We start from the raw sequence: 19788 nt of genomic DNA on the forward strand, positions 1-19788 counted from the left end.
GACAAATATGGTATGATCTCTCTGATATGAAATAATTAGAATATTCAAATACATAGAGTTGAAAACCAGAATACTGGTTACTAGGGGCCAGGTGGGGGTAAGGCTTGGGGAGTTAATTCTTAATTAGTGCAGTTTCTGTTTGGGGCAATGGAAAAGTTGTGGTAATATATAATGGTGATGGTAACACAACATTGTGAATGTAATTAATATTGCTGAATTATGTATCTGAGTGTGATAAAAAGAGAAACTATTAGGTGGCATAACATGTTACTAAAATAAAAATTTAAAAAAATAGGACTGTACAACACGTTCACTGTGTAAATTATGGACTATAGTTAATAGAACAATTATAATACTACTCTCTCATCAACTGTAACAAAGGTACCACACTAATGCAAAATGTTAAAAATGGGGGGTAGGTATATAAGAACTCTGTATTTTCTGCATGATTATTCTGTGACTCCACAACTTCTCTAAAAAGAAAAAAAATTATATTGAACGGGCACAGTGATAAAAAAAAAAAAGGCCTTCCAGGAACTGCAATAGCAAATTAATAGACAGGTACTTTCAGATGCTTTAAGCCAAAATAAATTATTTAGTGTATATAATATTTTTACAACTCTCTATTTTAATAACTTTTGATTAACAACTATTGGTCTGATAAGAGGACTCCCACTGTACTAAATTTCAGCAACTCAGTAACACTGCTTTGGCTTTAACAGGGAACATAAATCGAAACAAAAATTGTTTTTGTCAGCAAAAATTTCTTAGACAATGGAAAGAAAAGTAATAAAGAAAAGCAGGTTTAATGTTTATAGCAACTAAGCCAGAAAACTCCAGAGCTAAAAGTTATGTCAAATATCAGTAATCAATACCTCCTCATTAAACATAACCTCCTTATCCTAGCCCTGAAAGCCTTTGCAGCATTGCCCAGACTTAGGCTGAGTCTTACATTCTACTGCCCTTCTCTAGTAGGTGCTTCTCTGGTACAATCAACGGCTGCCCAGCCAACGTGCCACGTACCTTCCTCAATATTCCTACCATGAACTGAAACTATCTTGAGTAGAAATGCCTCGCCAAAATCCACCTCCATTTACCAAACTTTTACCATCTATTTATCAATTAAAGGTCCCTGTTTCACACCAGGCAATATGGCTAGGTAGTGGAGGGACAAAAACAATGCAAAATCCCAGTCCCAAAGTCTAATTCAGAAGGCAAAAAGTAAAGGAGGAGTTACATCAATGTGATGTTTCACTCCTGAGTATCGACCTATGAGAACTAAAAACAGATATAGCCACAAAAACTTGTATACAGATGTTCATAGCAGCATTATCCACTGAAAAGCAGAAGATTCCAAATATCCATTTGCTGATGAATGAGTGGATAAACAAAATGTGGTACATATACACAATGGAATACTCAGCCATAAGAAGGAATGAAGGAACATGGATGAACCTTGAAGACACCATGCTAAATGAAAGACACAAGTATAGAAGGCCACACAGTATAGGAAATATCCAGAACAGACAAACCCACAGAAACAGAAATAGATTAGTGGTTGCAGGGGCTGGAGAGACATAGAAAAAGAGTAACTGCTAATGGGTACAAGGCTTCTTTTTGAGGTGTTGAAAATATTCTAAAATTAGACAGTGGTGATGTTTAAACAACCCTGTGTATATTCTAAAATCCACTGAACTGTACACTTTAAATGGATCAACTGTATAGTGGTTGAGATGGTTAGGCTATTGTGTCAACTTGGCCAGGTAATTGTACTGAGTTGTTTGGTCAAGCAAGCACTGGGCTAACTGTAATACAAGGGCATTTATGGACTTTAGTCACCATTGACTTTACTGCAGTGGTAAATCATAGATAGCTGATTATAATTACATCATTCAGGAAGACTGCTATCAGCAATGAGTGACACTTAACCCAATCAATTGAATGCCTTAAAAGGGGAAGTGATTCCAGCACTGAGTGAGAATTTCCCAGCTCGTCTTTGGACAGCCAACATCTCCCAGAACTTGTCAAAAACCTTCACTGGACATTCATTGCAGCCCCTGGTTGCGGGCTGCCTGTGGAACCTGGACTTGTGCATCCCCACGGCTGCATGACAGACTCTTACAGAATCACATACTATTGTTGATTCTGTTTCCCTAGAGAACCCTGACTAATACAGTGGTATATGAATTGTATCTCAATAAAGATGTTTAAAATATAAAGGACAAAGATCCTCCTTTGAAATACAGACCATAGGATTTGAGCCCTCTGGCAAAATGAGCACTGTTCAGTGCCTTTAAACTCAAACTTCAAGAAATAAAGGTAGTTTGATCAAAACTGTAAAAAAAGAAAAAAATAAGTATGTTCAGTGCTAGAATAGAGATCTACACAAGGTGTTTTGGCAACAGAAGAAGGAGTGCCTTACGCTAGTTGGGGACTGAGGGAAAAGGAGGTTCAGGGAGTGCTGCAAAGGAGAAATGATGCTAAGCCAAGTCTCTTGGGTAGATGCAGAAAAGAGGCAAATCCAGGCAGAGGGCAAGCCACATGCACAGGCATGGAGGGGTGAGGTCTGGACATTCCAAGGCCACTTCCAGCTCCACTTGTTCCACGAGGTTTTTCCTGATTCCCGCCCACCTAGTTTTGTTTTCCCTCCTTCCTACTCTAAGAAAGTGTTAAAAACATCTCACATTTATCCTTATGCCATAGGTCTTCACATATAGCATTTGTCAAATAATCCCTTTGAATTCAGAAATTGGGTCTGTCTTCTCTTTGAATCTCCCGCAGCACCCAGGACTGTGGGCTGTGCCTTCAACAGAGCAAGTGTCCACAAATATTTATCCACATACATAAAACAAATGTTTTCTTGACCCACTACTCAAATCATTGAGAAATGAAAATGTGAAAATACATGTAACCTTCAGATCTAAGAATCTGAGCGTGAAGAACAGTGTAATAAAGACACAGGCTTTGCCTACTGAGCCACCTGCCAACAGTTGCCCTAAAAACATGCTATCATATCTCACAGATATTGTAAAGAAGGTTTACAAATTCAAGACATTTTAAAACCAAAATTATTAATAAACCATCTGTTATAAATATATCTCCACAATGACAACTGCATAATAAAGCAGGCTGCCATCTATCCATACCTGAACAAACTTTCTTCTAAAAGTCCCAAGGCCTTGAGCCTTTGGATCTCCCAAGGTTGCATACATTCTTTCATACATTTTTTCAATGTTTTTTTTATTTACAGGAGTTTTTTCTAGCTCAACTTTTATATCATTGGCCCAATCCTGTGTAGAAAAAAGAAAACAATCAAGCTAGACTGCAGGTAGGTTTCACCCAGGTCCTATGTCTTATGTGCTAAAAATGGTTATAATACCTTAAAGAGCATTTCTGGATTAGAGAGCTGTTCTAGAGCATTAATGAAATCCTGAATCACTCCTCCGTGGTCCAACTTACTTTTTATCCTATTAAAAAATTACCAAGTTTAGTTAATCAAACACCTTCTGAAGCTCAATGAATATATATACATATACATAGACATATATATATAACCAATAACCAATTACATATTCTAGAAAAGAAGAAATTAAAAATAATTCTATCCAATATTAAAAGAAGCACAAAGTATTCTACTAAGAGGTGAGTTTCTTAGATAGGGTAAAAATAAATCTTGCAAATGATTTTGGCATTGTTTGGTAGTGTCTTTGATGTATACAATTTTATACATACAGTTTCTGAAATTATGTTACGAAAGACACACTTTCTTAACCTTTTCCTTTTCTTTCCTTTTTAACAAAATGTCACTTATTGGCTGTCTCTGCTCAGAAGAAATGGTGAGGTGGGCAGGGCTGGGCTGTGGCAGTTGGGGAGTGCACAATCAAGCCATGAACCAGACAGTGACAAAGCTGGGCCTTGCTCATCCTTTTGTCCTGATCTGGAACTGATTTCATAAAGCATCTCATCCCTCTGTCTCAACCAACAGATTAATAACACTATGAGCCTATGGGTAGGATGCTTTGTGAATCATGCTCCAAGATACAGTGTATTTAGAAAAGGAGAAAAGTTATATAATAAATATACCTGGGATTGCACAGTCAACAAATAGATGTCTAATATTCTGTATTCTCCAATGACAGCTCCAATTAATTTGAACACAAACACAAGCTCTCATGTGTTTGCTATTACCACACACATTTTTGATAACCTACAGTAGTGTATTTGGTCAGCTCAATTTATCTGCAATATTACCTTGCCACAAACTCTTTGTTCTTATGACCAAGAGAAGTGTCTTTGAAGGAATAGCTTTCACTGCTTATTATGAATGGATAGACAATCGCCTGTGGGTAGCTATCGGCAATCTCTTCCACGGTGTGCTGAACAGCCACAGCCTCCTCTTTGTCCAGTAAGGCCACCAGCTGGCTGATCCAGCCGATGAACTGCCAGCAAGGAATGGAAGACATCTAAAACACAGAGAACTGTACCTTAAAGAATGAAGAGGACGTTTAAAACACGGTTTTATTATAAAAAGCAAAGCATGTCCAGTGTAAAGTAAATCAGAAGTATAAAACAGAAATGACAAGTAAGACCTCTTCTGTTCCCCAGCCAGTCTTCTCAGTTCTGTCCCCTTTCTACACATGTGCACATATAGCCTTTCTTATCTAATTTCTTATCTAATTCTAATTTTCATGTCTCATTATTAGTGAGGTTGAATAGTCAGTGTTCATGTCTCTCATATACGTCAATTATGCATTTCCTTGGCCATTTGCAGTAGAAATTCACTTCCAGTATAAATTGTGTTTACCTTTTTCTCCTTTGTGACAATTTCATTTGCAGATAAGAAATTTGCCCTCTGTCTCTCATATTTGTCATAAATATTTTTCTCCTAGTTTTTTAGGTTTGCTTAAAGTGTTTGTCTCCTATGTAGAAGTGCCCTTTATGACTTCTGGTTTTTCTCTTTATTCCAATTACATTTAAACATTTTTGCTCATGTTTCCCTCTTATGCTATTATGGTGCTACTTTTTTTATTTTTATTTTTTATTGAAGTATATCATTTATACATGGACACACATAAACAGTAAGTGTATAGTAAAGATTGTGAACTTATAAAATAAACATACATAACATCATACAAGGGTCTCGTACATCACCCCTCCACCAACTCTTTGCATTGGTGTGAAACAGTCGTTATAAACTATACAAAAGTATCATCAAAATATTTCTACCAACTATAGTCCTCATCTTACATTTGGTGTATTTTTCCCCCAACTCTTACTATTTTTTTAAAAAATATATTTTTGTTACAGATATTGTGAACTTGCAAAACAATCATACAGATGTGTAGATTTCCCATACAACTCCACACCCTGGTGGAACATTTGTTACAGATTATGAGATAATACCATCAGACTATTACCACCACCAATCATGGTCCATAGCATACATTTGGCACACTTTTTCCATACATTATGGTGCTATTTTTAAGATAAAAGTTGAGGCATTTGGAATGGGGGTTAAGGAGTGAACTTGGGTCTATGAACCCAGGTTTCTGCTTCTGTAAAATGGGAGTGAGCACAGTGTGTGGGGATAAAATGAGTCGGTCCACACAAATCAGTGTACACAACACCATGGCTCACAGCCAAGTGTTAGCTTGCCTGCTCACAAGTGTCCACCAAGATATCTTAATGACACTCACTCATACTCCACTTATTTCCTCACAAATTCAAGAAGATACCTTTTCAAAGGTATATAACATTTTACCGTGAGAGAAACCAAAACAACTATTTCCTCATCTTTCTTTAAGAAAAACACATGCATGTGGCATTTCTGAAATCACTTAAAAAAACACCATCAGGAAGCGGCTGTGGCTCAATTGATTGGGCTCCCATTTACCATATGGGAGGCCCCGGGATGTGAACCCAGGCAAGCTGGCCTGTGCGCCGTGGAGAGCTGACGGCCCGCGCCGTGGAGAACTGGTGCAGCAAGATGATGCAACAAAGGGAGACAAGCAAACATAGAAGAATGCGCAGCGAATGGACACAGAGAGCAGACTGCATGCAAGCCACAAGGGGGGGGGGGATAAAACAAAAACACAAAAAACACCATCATTCAAAATCTGAGAGTCAGAAGGGTGGGGAAGCACAAATGAGCATGCTGAATCTGCCCAAACTCAGAGATGGAATAATTTAAACTTACTATGTACAGCTAATATAGTATCATGAAACCCTTTCTATCTACTAAAGCTCAACACTTGACCCTATTTCCAGTTAAACATCTATAAAAGTCAGAGTTTTAAGGAGCCTTTCAGATGGCCCATACTTTTTAAAAGATGAAGTAAATGGAGTGTTTTCTACAGACAGACATGTCAGACCAAATGAGAGAAAGGCAACAGGCCTGTAGGACACAGTCAGCAGAGGACGCACGCAAGCTGGTCAACAGAACACGGGGAGGAAGCAGCCTGCACAGCTCCTGACGCTCCTGCAGACTCTGATTACAGTACATACCGGCCTCAGGACCGCTCGGGCAGGCAGGGCAGGCACAGGAGGTGGGGTGCCAGCTGAAACCCGGCTGTTCTCCCTGGGTTAGACTGTCAATGGCTGCTACAGACGGTGGAAGTGTCTTCACGGGCAGCAAACTCTTACAGAAAATCTCTATCCCAAACATGTCTACTCCTTGACTAACTTTGAGTCTTTGTTTAGGCATAGCATTCCTATCAACACCCACAGATGAAAATGGGTAAATAAAAATATTCTTTTATGCAGTTTTAAATTGCATATGCTCTTGGAATGTAGAGGAAGTCAATGCTGGTTGGGAAATGCTGAGAAATGTACACTGCCCACACTAATGAAGACACACAGATATAAATGAGAGTATATTAAAACTCTGTAAAGTTTCTTTCACTAGGATAAAGATTACTAACCTCTTTTGTCATTAAGCTCAAGGTTTCCTCTGGATATTGTTCTATAATCTGAAGTAGTCTAGGAAACTTTAGCCTGGCTTCATTGGAATTTAATTTTAAAGCTTTCAACATTTTGTCCACCACAAGTGCTGGGTAAGTCTGCAGTTCTGCAGAATCAATAACTATTAAAAACAGCAAACAAGAAAACAATAATCAACATATCCACTTATATATAAATTATAAATGTAACAAATGATTACATTTCTCTTTTTGACTCATATTGCCATTGTTCTCTTTTTTAATTACTAACTGAATTTTTGGACCTGAAGTAAAAGTTTGAGTTGAATTCTTAGAGCTGAATTCTTCTCATAGATTACCCATTCTACATGAAGAACAGCTTGCATCTTGGGCTGGGGACGTAAGAGACATCTGCTGGTTATGGAATTTATTCCAGAAGCCACATAAGCCAGTAATACCAGGGCCATAAACAAAACATACAAGTATAATTATGTAAATGGAAAGCTAGAAGACAGTTGGACTCAGTTTAAATGCACACTATGTTGCTGGAGATGTCACGGCAACTTTAAAAGTCAATGGACTTCCTCAGAACATCTGTCATTTAAAAACGAGCAAACAAAAGAAGGAACCAAAGTTAACTATAAAATTCTTAAGACTTATACTAACAATATGTGACATAGTCAATTGTGTTTTTCTTTCATGACTCACCTGACACATTTTCTTCCCCTTTACGTAGATGCCAGTCACAGAAATCTACCAGAGTCATGTAAGCATCTATCATTCCTGCTAAATGGACTTGGTCCCAGGTGGGATTCTGGATTTCCTCCTCCACAGTCCGCACAGCTTTAGAAAGGTAATGGAATGCTTTCTCATACAGACCGGCTATCACCTAGAATTCACAGAGATCCCAAATGCTGTTTTCTACTTGTGATGATAAAGGAAGGAAAATTCTGATTCATTATTCATAAACTTAACGGCTAGCTCTAAAATACCACAGAAAGCTATTTAAGCAGAAAAAGGAGCATCTGCCCTGACTGTGAAAGAGTAGTTCCAATAAGATCCTGAGCGTGATGAAAATGAACAACCTCCCCTCACCCCCGCCACACACACACACCAACAAAAGAACAAGCCGAGTGTGGGCCAGACAGTTCATTCGTCATGCAGTGCTGGCATTAAAGGCTTAATATGCCATGTAGTCTGCCAGGGATTTAAGAAAGCAAAGGGAATATTTTAAGATAAAGTTCTAAGAAATGCTTTTTAATGAAAGTGGAGAATGACTTACTGCCACCAAGACTGACTGGCCTTGAACCTTTGGATTCATAGTCTAGATGCTAGCCATTGCATGACAGCATCCTTCTACCAATTACCTCCTTAAGGATTATAAAAATGATTTCTGTTGTTGTTAAAGGAAACAAATTGGTTGACACAATACTGAAAGTTCCAGGGTCCCTTTTTTCTTGAGCAAAACTGCTAATAAGAAGGAGTTTAAAAAACTCTTAACATGCTAATATACTAACTGCTACTTCAAATATATGCAAAGGAAGGCCTATCACCAACTCTACTCCTCTAGCTAGTAGAGATATTGGTAACATCTGTGGAGAGGAAGAGAGTGAAGGACATGGTGGGGAGAAGAGACTGATAAATTCAAAAGTGAAAAACAGGCTCCAAAAAAAATTGGAAAAGAAAGGCTAACTTGTTAATTTCATTACCAACGCTCACAGAAGAACTCTCTACATCAATCCAGCATAAATTTCTGGAAACACATAGAGTATGTACATTTTTCACATAAGGACCTTGGCTATACATAACTTTCAAATATATTTTAAAAACACAAAGTCATTTTTAAAATCATCACTCATCACCATTACTTTTGTGCAGCCAAAAGGTTACATATTAAAAACATACATCACACAAACATGAAAGTTAATTCTTCCAATATTCATCACCTTTTCTGCATTCTCTGAACTGGATCCAGAAAGAGTCAAGATTCTTCTAGTCTTACTTTCCTCTATTTGGCCAAGGTAGGCTGGCTCACTGCTGAGAGCATTAGCTATGACCCGGTAAGTTGTACCCAAGAGAATGTCCTGATCACAGAAAGCCAAAATATTTTTGCTTAAATAACTTGATGAGCTCTCTTCTGTTGGATATAAAAACAAAAAAGATTTTTTTCCTGAAGTAAATGAATAACACAAATTAAAAAGAAGAAATTCATTAGGAAAAAGTTATTTCCCACTAAGAAATCAATTAAAATTCCCAAAGTACAAAAGACTGACTTCATACTGGTCCATCTCTTGAACTCACTTAATGAACAATGTCCTTTATTAGAAATAACGGTATCAAAGCCCACAGAAGCTAATAAATTAAAACTACAAATTAACTTTTATTCAAACACCAGCATTCTGCATTCTGTCAAAGCATCTAGTTTTGTTGCAAAGAACAGAAAATGGCTCCAATAATGCATTTAGGCATACATATTAGTAATACAAAGTAAAATTAAAAATTGATACTGTGGGTTATAGCTGATAAAGCAATAGTCTGCTGCATTTAAAGTTCTAATTCTGCTTCTTAAAAACTACGTGCCTCTGGACAAGGAGCTTAATTAACCCTGGTCATCAATGGTATGACAATTCTCTGCCAGATTTCATTCAGACACATGATAACAACTACTGACCCTGTTTATTCTACAAGGTTATTAAAAATTGCAACCATTTGTGATAGCATCATTAATTATGAGTAAAAGTATCAATGAAGTCTCAGGTTACTGGTATCCTGATAGCAGCAAATTCGTCCTCCTACCTTCCCTGCAAAAAAATATATTTAAGATGATTTGGTTGACACTCTTGTACAATGCCCTGCCTCTCTGAAGAGTAAGAGTCCAATTGGGAATATATCTGGAAACATGATCAATAACAATGCTACTATGTACTCATGCACATATGGCAGCAGAGCAAGCATATCAGATCCAAAACCCACACCAGAGAAAGTTTTTTGGTCTAAAAGGCTACATTAATAAGAAAACAGAAAAACTAAAGAGGATAAAGGCTATTTATATTTAATTCTAAAAGGCAGTTCTTGTATGCAAAAAGTTTTTCAAAACAATATACTATTAGATGCAATTATAAGAAGGAAAAAAAAATTTAATTTCCATTTTATTTTATAGATGAAGTAAAAGCTCTAAATGTCATATGCAATAGCATTAAATCTTTTGTTCTGTCACCAAGAGAATGACATAATTCTCTCTAGCACACTTTGCTATACTTACTGAAATTATTACAAAGAGTTAATACACAAATGTCAGACGAAGCAGCACAAAGAATAGTTTTAGAAGACACAAAACATATGACAGCACTCATAGATTAAAGAACAGAGTAATACCCAACAATGAGACTGTTTTCAATACGGTGAGAATCTGGTCAATTTGATTCTGGCTCTGGCTCCGGCAATGGCTCAATCGACAATAGCTATGCACCCATTTCACCAGCCAGTCATCTCTTGTTTTCGACTCTTTATGCAGTTCCTTTAAGAGCTTCATGGCAAGTGAGAAACTGTTCTATAATAATAGAAGAAATAGAGAGGAAATAGTATGATGATGTACAGGTGATATTTTAGAAATGAAATGATTTGACAATGTTTTTAAATGGACTGCCTCCCTTTCTGTATGAGTTGAGAGCACCTTATCTATTTCCTAAGCTTCAATTATGCAGATGTCTTTTTGAGGGATATAATTCACATTTAAAGTGTACAATTACTTTTTTTAAGTAATATTCACAAAGTTGGGCAACCATCACCACTAATTCCAGAACATTCATATCATCCCAAAAAGAATGTGCCCATTTATCAACTTCCCACCATTTCCTGCCCGCCCCCCCCAATCCCTAGCAATCACCGAGCTACTCTCTGTCCCTATGAATTTGTCTACTTAGGATATTCCATTTAAATATAATCATACATATGTGATTTCTCCCCACAAATCACGTGAAATATGTGTTCTTGGCTGCTTTCACTTAGCGTGATGTCCTCAAAGTTCATTATGGTATAGCATGTATTATAACTTCTTTCCTTTTATGGCTGAATAATATTCTACTGCACTGATAAACTATATTTTATCCATTTATCAGCTGATTGATATTTGCATTGTTTTCCAATTTTGGCTATTATGAATAATCCTGCTATAAACATGGGCATTCAAAAATTTCTGTAAGGACCTATGTTTTCAATTCCCACCAGCAGTATACAAGGATTACAATTTGCTCACATTCTCACCAATACTTGCTACTGTCTGCCTTTTTAAAAAAAATTTCTCTTCCCTTCCCCAATCCCCCCTCCCCCATTATCTGCTCTCTGTGTCCATTTGCTGTGTGTTCTTCCGTCATCTGCTTGCATTCTTGTCAGTAGCACTGGGAATCTGTCTCTTTGTTGCGTCATCTTGCTGCATCAGCTCTCCCCGTGTGTGGCGCTGCTCCTGGGCAGGCTGCGCTTTTTTCGCACAGGGCGGCTCCTTGCAGGGTGTACTCCTTGCATGGAGCTCCCCTACGTGGGGGACACTCCTGTGTGGCACGGCACTCCTTGTGCACATCAGCACTGCGCGTGGGCCAGCTCACCACACGGGACAGGAGGCCCTGGGTTTGAACCCTGGACCTCCCATATGGTAGGCGGACGCTCTATCAGTTGAGCCAAATCCGCTTCCCTGCCTTTTTTATTCTATCCACCTGAGTGGATCTGAAGTGGATTGCTCTGTGGTTTTGATCTGCATTTTCCTGCTGGCTAATGTGCATCTTTTCATGTGCTAATTGCTCATTTGATTTATCTTCTTTGGAGAAATGTCTATTCAAATTCTTTGCTCTCATTTTTAAAACTTGGGTTGTCTTTTATTATTGTATCTTAAGACTTCTTTATCAATTCTGGATGTTAAATGCCTTATCAGATATGATATTGCAATATGAAATATAATTTGCAAATATTTCCTCCCTTTCTGTACGTTTTTTCACTTTCTTGATATTGTCCTATAATACATAAAATTCTTAATTTTTATGAAGTCCAATTTATCTTTTTTTTTTTTTTCAGATTGCTTATTACGTAGATATCTTTTAAATCTACACCACTAATTCTTCCCAAAGTTCAAAAGATATTTTCATCAGTTTCGAGTCTGCTTAACAGACTCAAAAATTCTCCCCTGGTCCCACATGCTTCTACATTTCCCGTTTCTTTAAAAGGAGTCTCACACTCTTACTGTCAGTCACCCCTCCACTTATTATCTGCCCACTCCTGCCTCAGTGTGGTAGTTCTCACCAAAGTCAACAGCAACCTCCCCTTTTCAAGAACACTCTTCCATTGTTTCACACCTTCCTGTCTTTGGTAACTGGGATACTGATGAATTTGAGCTATTGGTTTCACAATATATTTTTGCACCTTGTCTTCACTCTTCTTGTCATTCAGTTTCAGTTGCTTTGTAAGCTTCTCTTCCTTTGCCATCAATATTTGGTTTCTTTTAGCATTTGGTCCTGGTCATCTTATCCATACTTATGGTTTCACTATATCACTAGCCTAACTTTCTTTCTCTAGAGCTTCAAATTTCTTATGTGCAAACTACGTAATGGAAATCACAACTTGGTTGTCTTACAGGCCTTTCAAATTCAACATACCCTAAACTGAAATGTACCATTTCCCCCACAAACTGCTCTGTCCTGCATTCCCATCTACCAGCTGGCAGGTTGGAAACTCAGTTACCTTCTCACTCCTTTCAGACAGAGTCAATCAACAGGTCTCACTGTGCCTCTTCCCTTTTCTTGAATCTGTCTGCTTCCCTTCATTTCCCTGACCTCTGAAGTAGATATAGTCACCATGATCTCTCACTGGAGTAACAGCGAGATTGCTTACTTTGGTCTTTCTCCACTCCTTTCTGCCCATTAAAAGCAAAACGCTTTATTTTGTTGTTCTAAGTTGTACATATGATACCCTTTTTCCCAGGGCTTTCTTGCACAATTCCAGAAAAGCAGCCTTTGAGCCACTCACAAAACCAAGTGCCCAGGCTCATTTCTGGGTCTTATGATATTCCCTCTGTCCTACTTCATCCTCCAGTTCCCAGTTAAACCATTACCTTCTCCTCCAGAGGCTTTCTCTGCTCCACAGGCTGGGTCCAGGGCCCTCCCATAGGATCTTCCTTTAATACTTACCCCAATATACTATATTGTAATTGTTTGTCTACTTTCTGTATTAGTTCACTTAACAAAGTGCTTGGCAATGAACACAAAATTTCAGATCTAATATGGTTAGGTAAATTGAAATACAGTGAAGGTTTTTATGTAATCTTCACATTTGAATTACTCTTTTTCTCTCTACCTTCCAATATTATTGGTGTTGATAGTTAACTCTATTTGGTTTGCATTTATTTGTGAGAATACTATTGGAAAGCACCGTGTCATTTTATGAAAGATTTTTAGCTGAAAAATATACCCATATTCAAGTTCCTTTCTTCTCCCCTTTCCTCATAGCACTTCCCCACTATGGAAAAGTCTGAACAGGAGCAGGGAGCATGTGGTGGCTTTTTTTCTGGGACAAGTACCCTGAGTTTCTTTTAAGAAGCTACAATCACCCATACTCAGCCATGTGGCCTGGAGGGCCCTCCAGGGGCAATAAGAGTCAGTGGGGAGCAGAGGTGGGGGGTGGCAGGGGCAGGAGGAATAGACAATGGCTGGTGCCTTCTGGGGAAAAAAAAGAATTCTCTTTTTTTCTAAGATGTCAGTCAAAAAGAAACTGTTTCTATTCCAGGAAGATATGGCATGGAAGAAGGAAGATCTGAAACTTCCATACCCATTTTCAACCACAATGTCTAAGCTTGGAGCTGCCAGTGAGGGTCACTACATGATCCAATATGGCAGAAGGCAGAGCCAAGGGGGAGAAAGTGGGTCTTGGTGCTGGTTTTTGAGATATACGCAAAGACAGCCTGTCTAGACTTTTCATTTATGGGAACTGATACATCTCCGTTATTAATTTAGGCTGCTCTGGGTTTGGGTTTTTTTATCTATAATATAAAAATTTCTAACTGATATAAACTTTACCTGTTCCCCTCAATCTAATAAATGAGCATTTAAACACATAAAACAGAAATATTAAGTATTTATATTAGAGTAACAGTCTTAGTATTACAACATCAACCACTACAGGGACATTAAAATTGCAAACTCTCCTACTTTATGTTATGTTATTCAAATGACTGAATGCATTAAAATAATTTATATGCAACTTTTAAGAAAAGTATACTTACATCAAGAAAGATTACTATCAAACAACAGATTTTCACAATTAAAAATTTGTAACTTAATTGGAAAAGTTAAACTGAAAAATCAGTGTCAGTTGTAATTCTTAGTCATAACTGCAAATTTGTAATTGACTGGAAAAGAATCATTTTGTAGTACTCAAACCTGATATTAAATTTATTTTGTTTTTAAAATAACGATAATCATTTTGCAATTATTAATAGGTAAACAATAAACCTTAGAGAAATCCTGGAGAACTTTTAGGAATACATTAAGAAAGTATTTCTCGAGCAGAAAACAAGCAGACAGCAAGCAAAAATTAAAAAAACAAAACAATGAGCAGGGAACAGACGTTGCTCAAGCAGTTGGGCACTTGCCTCCCACATGGGAGGTCCCGGGTTCAGTTCCCAGGGCCTCCTAAAGACAACAAGCAAGAGAGCGAGACACAAAAAACGAGCAAACAGATGAAGGAGCCATCTTGGGGGGCTGGAGGGAAAAAAGTATTTCTTGAAGTTTATTTTCTTATGAAGAGAAAATATACTAACTCGGTAACTTTTAAACTTCAGATTTTAAAGGAAAGCTAAGTAAAGAAAAAGCAATGAGACAACAGGGGAAGATGAATATGCGTGCCTACCTGTTTTCTTGCACTTTCTATCATCTTCATTTTCATGGAAAACTTACAACTCTTAATCAGGGAAGAAATATCTTCTTTCTCCTGCATTTCCATTTTCTCACTGGACTCTCCATCCACATTCATACTATGATCATCTGTAGTAAGAGTAAATTTCTCCTCTATTTTGCTGAGAAAGAAACATCTATACAAAACAAAGAAGAATGACTTAATGCCAAAGACTTGTGAAAGGAATCTGGCCATATAGGAAGCCAGGCTACTGCATAGCCTCTAGTCAGGAATTCTGAAGTTATCAATTTCTGCTCACATTTAGTCTATGAATGTACACTCTTAAGTATAGGATTTACTCCCCATTTTAACAAACCATATCTTTAAAGACAATGAAGCATTTCAACAGAAATTTCCAGATAACATTTATTGCCTCTACCTCCACAAATAAAGCATTTACACTCACAATTTTCTCTATGCAAGATTGGGTAACACACCCTGAGTTGACTCAAAGCTATTTTTCTTCTTAAAACTCCCTCCCAATCTAACGTCCTACAAACAATGGTACAAAATGCAAATATGCAAATAGCTTATAAGTAATCACTGAGTATTTTATAAGATTTGGCTTTGTGTATATAAAATTACTATTATCTGTCCCATAAATTTACATATATGGCTTTGTTCCAGAGGATCTTTTTTTTTTTAAGGAGGTACCAGAGATTGAACACAGAACCTCATACACGGGAAACAGGCATTCAACCACGGAGCTATTATACATCTGCTCTCCAATGAGAGTTGTTTTTCTGTTTGTCGGTTGGTTGGTTTTGTTTTTAGGAGGTACTAGGAATTGAACCTAGGACCTCGTACATTGGAAGCAGGTACTCAACCACTTGAGCTACATCCACCCCCGACAAAGGATCATAACATAAAACTTTCCATCCATCTAATTTTCTTAGAAATACTGTGCCCAGAAACACTAATTGTCTTAGAAACACTGTGTCACTGTGCCTCACATCATCATTATATTTCTGGTTACTCACAAACTACAAGCCCCTCTAGTAATCCATCTCCTTCTGTTCTCATTACCAAACTGCTCTACACTCTTCAACCCCACTCCAACACTCCACTACTTCCCAAAAATTGTACTGCCTTTTAAGCTTTCACTGTTTCCAACCGTAAGAGTAAACAAGCAAAAGAGGCACAAAATAGATACTAGATATATATTTGAAGAAAATGAATGAATGAATGAATACATATACTATCAGTAAAAATAAAGTGCCTGGAATCAAAGAAAGGGAAGGATGGACAAGAAGGAGAGTTGGGTAAATTTCCAGAAAATGAGATTGATTTATGTTGGGCTTTGAAGGCACTCAACTTCATGTGGAAGAGGAAGTAAGGAATTTCCAGACAGAAGGATCAAACTAAACAAAGTCAGAGAAGTATTACAATAAATGACACATTCTCATATCAGACTGGGGAGGATGAAGCCAGGAAAAGAAACATCTTTCCTAAAAATAATATGTAATAGCAGAGAGTTGTCATGCCAGTAGGGCAGTGTAAGCTCCTTACAGCTCATTCCTCTGCTAAAGACAACCACCCAAGAACTCTGAGAGTAAATAAAAGACGGAAGACTATCAGTGTAGAGGAGTCAAACAGGGAGAAGCTACTGCCATCAGGATGAATTTCCTGTTTCTTTTCTTTCTTTCTCCAACTATGCAACTAGGGTAAACCATAGTTGTGGAGTGGTGTGGCAGAGTGAGTAACTAAGATTCTGACAGAAACCCTTCTGTATGTATTCTGCCCAAAGGAGGGGAAAGGAGCCCAGGCAGACCAAAAATTGTATGGGAATTCTGAAGGGGAGAGGGCTGATAAGAGGATCCTTTAATTCTGTACATGAACCCATACAAGGCTCAGTCAACCCCTGAACCACACATGCGGAGGATTGAGTCAGAGTATAGGAAATGCTTAAACATTGAACTGTGACTTGAACCAACAGAAGTCAAGACAAAGACTACAATTCAAATCTAACTGGGCTGGTTGCCTATTACAGCGAATTTATGAATACTCTTCAGAGACCTGTAAAAGAACCCACAGTCTATACAAGATAATATCCACAATTTCCCAAATAAAATCTGGAATTAATTTGATATACAAAGAACCACGAAAATGTATCCATTTTCAATGGAAAAAGAAAAATGACAGATGCCAACCCTGAGATGATTCATATGTTGCAATGACAATACAAGGACTTTATAGCAGCTATTAAAGCTATGTTCCAAAAGGGCGAGAAAAATACACATGAAATGACTGAAAAGGTAGGTATCTCAGTAGAAAAGGAAAAAATCAAAGAACCAAATGGAAGCTTTACAATGGAAAATTACAATACCAATAAAAATTCATGAGAGAGATTTAATAAACCACGCTTAGATACATCATAATCAAACTGATGAAAACTAAAGATAAAGAAAAAATTTTGAAGCAACCAGAGAAAAATGACACATTACATATAGGGAAACAATGATCTAAATAACCATGACTATCTCTTCAGAAACATGGAGGCCAAAAGATACTGCTGGGGGAAAATTCATCATTTCATCTCTGGCAGACTTGTGCTTTAAGAATTGCTAAATAAAAATATTCAGGTTGAAAAGAAATGATATTAGAGGAAAACTTGGATCTTTAGAAACAAATGAATAGCAGAAATGGTAAGTACAAAATGACTTTTTTCTTCATAAGTTCTTTAAAGTATGACTGCTTAAAACAAAACTATAGTATTATTGAGTGCTGTTTTCAATACTTATTACTTCATATACGTATAGGAAGTACATATATATAAACATATACATATACAAATATATACTCACATATTTATATATAAACATATCAATATGTCATTACTTCTTAATTATAAAACAGGACAATTCATCAGAAAGACATAGCAATTATTCATGGGAGCCCAAGCAATTATTCATGGGAGCCCAATTAACAGAGCTCTAAATGCAGTAAGTAAAAACTGGCAAAATTAAAAGGATAGACAATTCAAAAATCATAGTAGGAGATTTTAACATCACTACCTTTGCAGCTGATAGAACTAGAAAAAGTAAAGACATAGAGGTTAGAAAAGCAACACTATCAATCAGCTTTATCTAATTGAAAGTTATAGAAAATTATTTTCAAGACCTAGAGTATATACATTATTTTCAATTGCACATGGTACAATGAATAAGACAGACCATATGTTGGGCCATAAAAAGTCTCAATAAATTTAAAAGGCTAGATATCACACAGAGTGTGTTTTCTGACCACAATGAATTTCATTTAGAAATCAACAAGATAGGTAGAAAACTCAACAATTTGGAAATTAAACAACACACTACTATATATTTCATGGGTCAAAAAAGAAATCACATCTGCGTGATGTAATCAAGACAGCAGAATAGCTTGAAGCTACCTTGCTCTGTGGAAAAATGAAAAAATAAGCAGAAACTGTCAGAACCAACTTTGTCAGAACTCTGAAAAGGAGGCAAATGTTTACAGCAACCAAGTGAAGCACTGAATCAATAAAAAGGCAACTTAAAAAAGAAATTTCTGGGAACAGGTGTAGCTCAGTAGTTTGAACGCATGCTTGCCATGTACGAGGTCTTGGGTTCAATCCCAGGAACCTCCTAAACAAAACAAAACTCAGAAATGTCTGTCAAAACCCAGAAAAACACAAGCCAAAGGAAGAGAAACTTCAGTGGCTGTACATGAGAAGGAATACAGTTTTGCAAAAATTATTTTGAAAAGTCACCAAACATTTAGGCTTTAACAGCAAACACAGTCCAGGGTTACCACATTATAATATTCAAATATGTAAATTACAACAAAAAAAATTCCAAGGCATACAAAGAAACAGGAAAGGACAGTCCATTCAAAGAAATGAAAGGATTGCAAATTCACTATCACTTCTTCCTTAAGGGTGTGTTAAGGATTGAATCATGAACCTACAAAAGACATGTGCAAATCTTAATCCATGTTCATATGGGTGTGGACCATTTATAAACAGGACCTTTGAAGTTAAGGTGAGGGCTTATGAGTAAGATCTTTTAGATCCTTTTCAGATGAGACCAAACTGAATCAGGGCGGGCCTTAATCCATGACTGGAGTCCTTATAAGCAGAGGAAATCCAGATGCAGAAACAGAAGCCATAAGTGAGTGGAAACCAGAGGAGCAAACACATGGAGAGAGAGCATGCACCATGTGACTGAGGATAACCAGAACACTACAGACGCTGCAAGAAAGCAAGCCCTGCCAGTACTTTGATGTTAGACTTTTTTTTTTCAGGAGGTACCAGGGATTGAACCAGGACCTCATAAATGGGAAGCAGGTGCTCAATCACTGAGCTACATCTCACCATTTTTTTAAAATGTTGAACTTCTATCCTCCAAAAGCATGAAAGAATAAGTCCCTGTTGTTTAAGTCAACTAGTCTCTCTCTGGTGTTTGTCATAGCAGCCCTGGCACACTAAGACACAATTAAACAAACACACACACACACCTCTCAGAAAATCAGAAATAGAAGGTAACTTCCTCAATCTTATAAAGACATCTAGGAAAAACTGTAACTAATACTCAATGGTGGATGATTGTTTTCCTTACTATCAGTAATATGACAAGGATGACCACTTTACCACTTCCATTTAAGACTGTACTTGGAATCCTCACCATTGTAACAAGGTAAGAAAAAGAAAAAAAAGGCATAAAGTTCAGAAAGGATGAAATAAAACTGCTCCTATTTGTAGATGGTATGATCATCTACATGAAAATCTCAGGAAATCTTCAAAAGAAGCACTAAATCTTGTAAGTGAAGTTAGCAAGGGTACAAGGATAAAAGTTAACAAAGATACAATATACAAAATAATTTTAATATGAGCAGTAAATAATTGGACAATAAAAAAATTAAACCTTCATTTACAACAACATTGAAAAACATAGAATAAACCTAACAAAATACATAC

At 37.1% G+C, this 19788-nt stretch overlaps 1 protein-coding gene across 1 annotated transcript in view; it reads right to left on the reverse strand.

The window, feature by feature from the left end:
- PRKDC (protein kinase, DNA-activated, catalytic subunit) overlaps nucleotides 1-19788 on the reverse strand; it is a 199218-nt gene that overhangs the window by 17644 nt on the left and 161786 nt on the right. Inside the window, exons 69-76 of the mRNA XM_058275516.2 lie at nucleotides 14808-14988; nucleotides 10293-10467; nucleotides 8864-9054; nucleotides 7626-7806; nucleotides 6921-7081; nucleotides 4252-4463; nucleotides 3380-3467; nucleotides 3147-3290 (exon numbers count right to left, since the gene is read on the reverse strand). Of these exons, the coding sequence (XP_058131499.1) occupies nucleotides 3147-3290; nucleotides 3380-3467; nucleotides 4252-4463; nucleotides 6921-7081; nucleotides 7626-7806; nucleotides 8864-9054; nucleotides 10293-10467; nucleotides 14808-14988 (1333 nt within the window). The remainder of the gene's footprint in view (nucleotides 1-3146; nucleotides 3291-3379; nucleotides 3468-4251; nucleotides 4464-6920; nucleotides 7082-7625; nucleotides 7807-8863; nucleotides 9055-10292; nucleotides 10468-14807; nucleotides 14989-19788) is intronic.

Source organism: Dasypus novemcinctus, chromosome 14 (assembly GCF_030445035.2).
Source record: "Dasypus novemcinctus isolate mDasNov1 chromosome 14, mDasNov1.1.hap2, whole genome shotgun sequence".
Taxonomy (NCBI): Eukaryota; Metazoa; Chordata; class Mammalia; order Cingulata; family Dasypodidae; genus Dasypus; species Dasypus novemcinctus.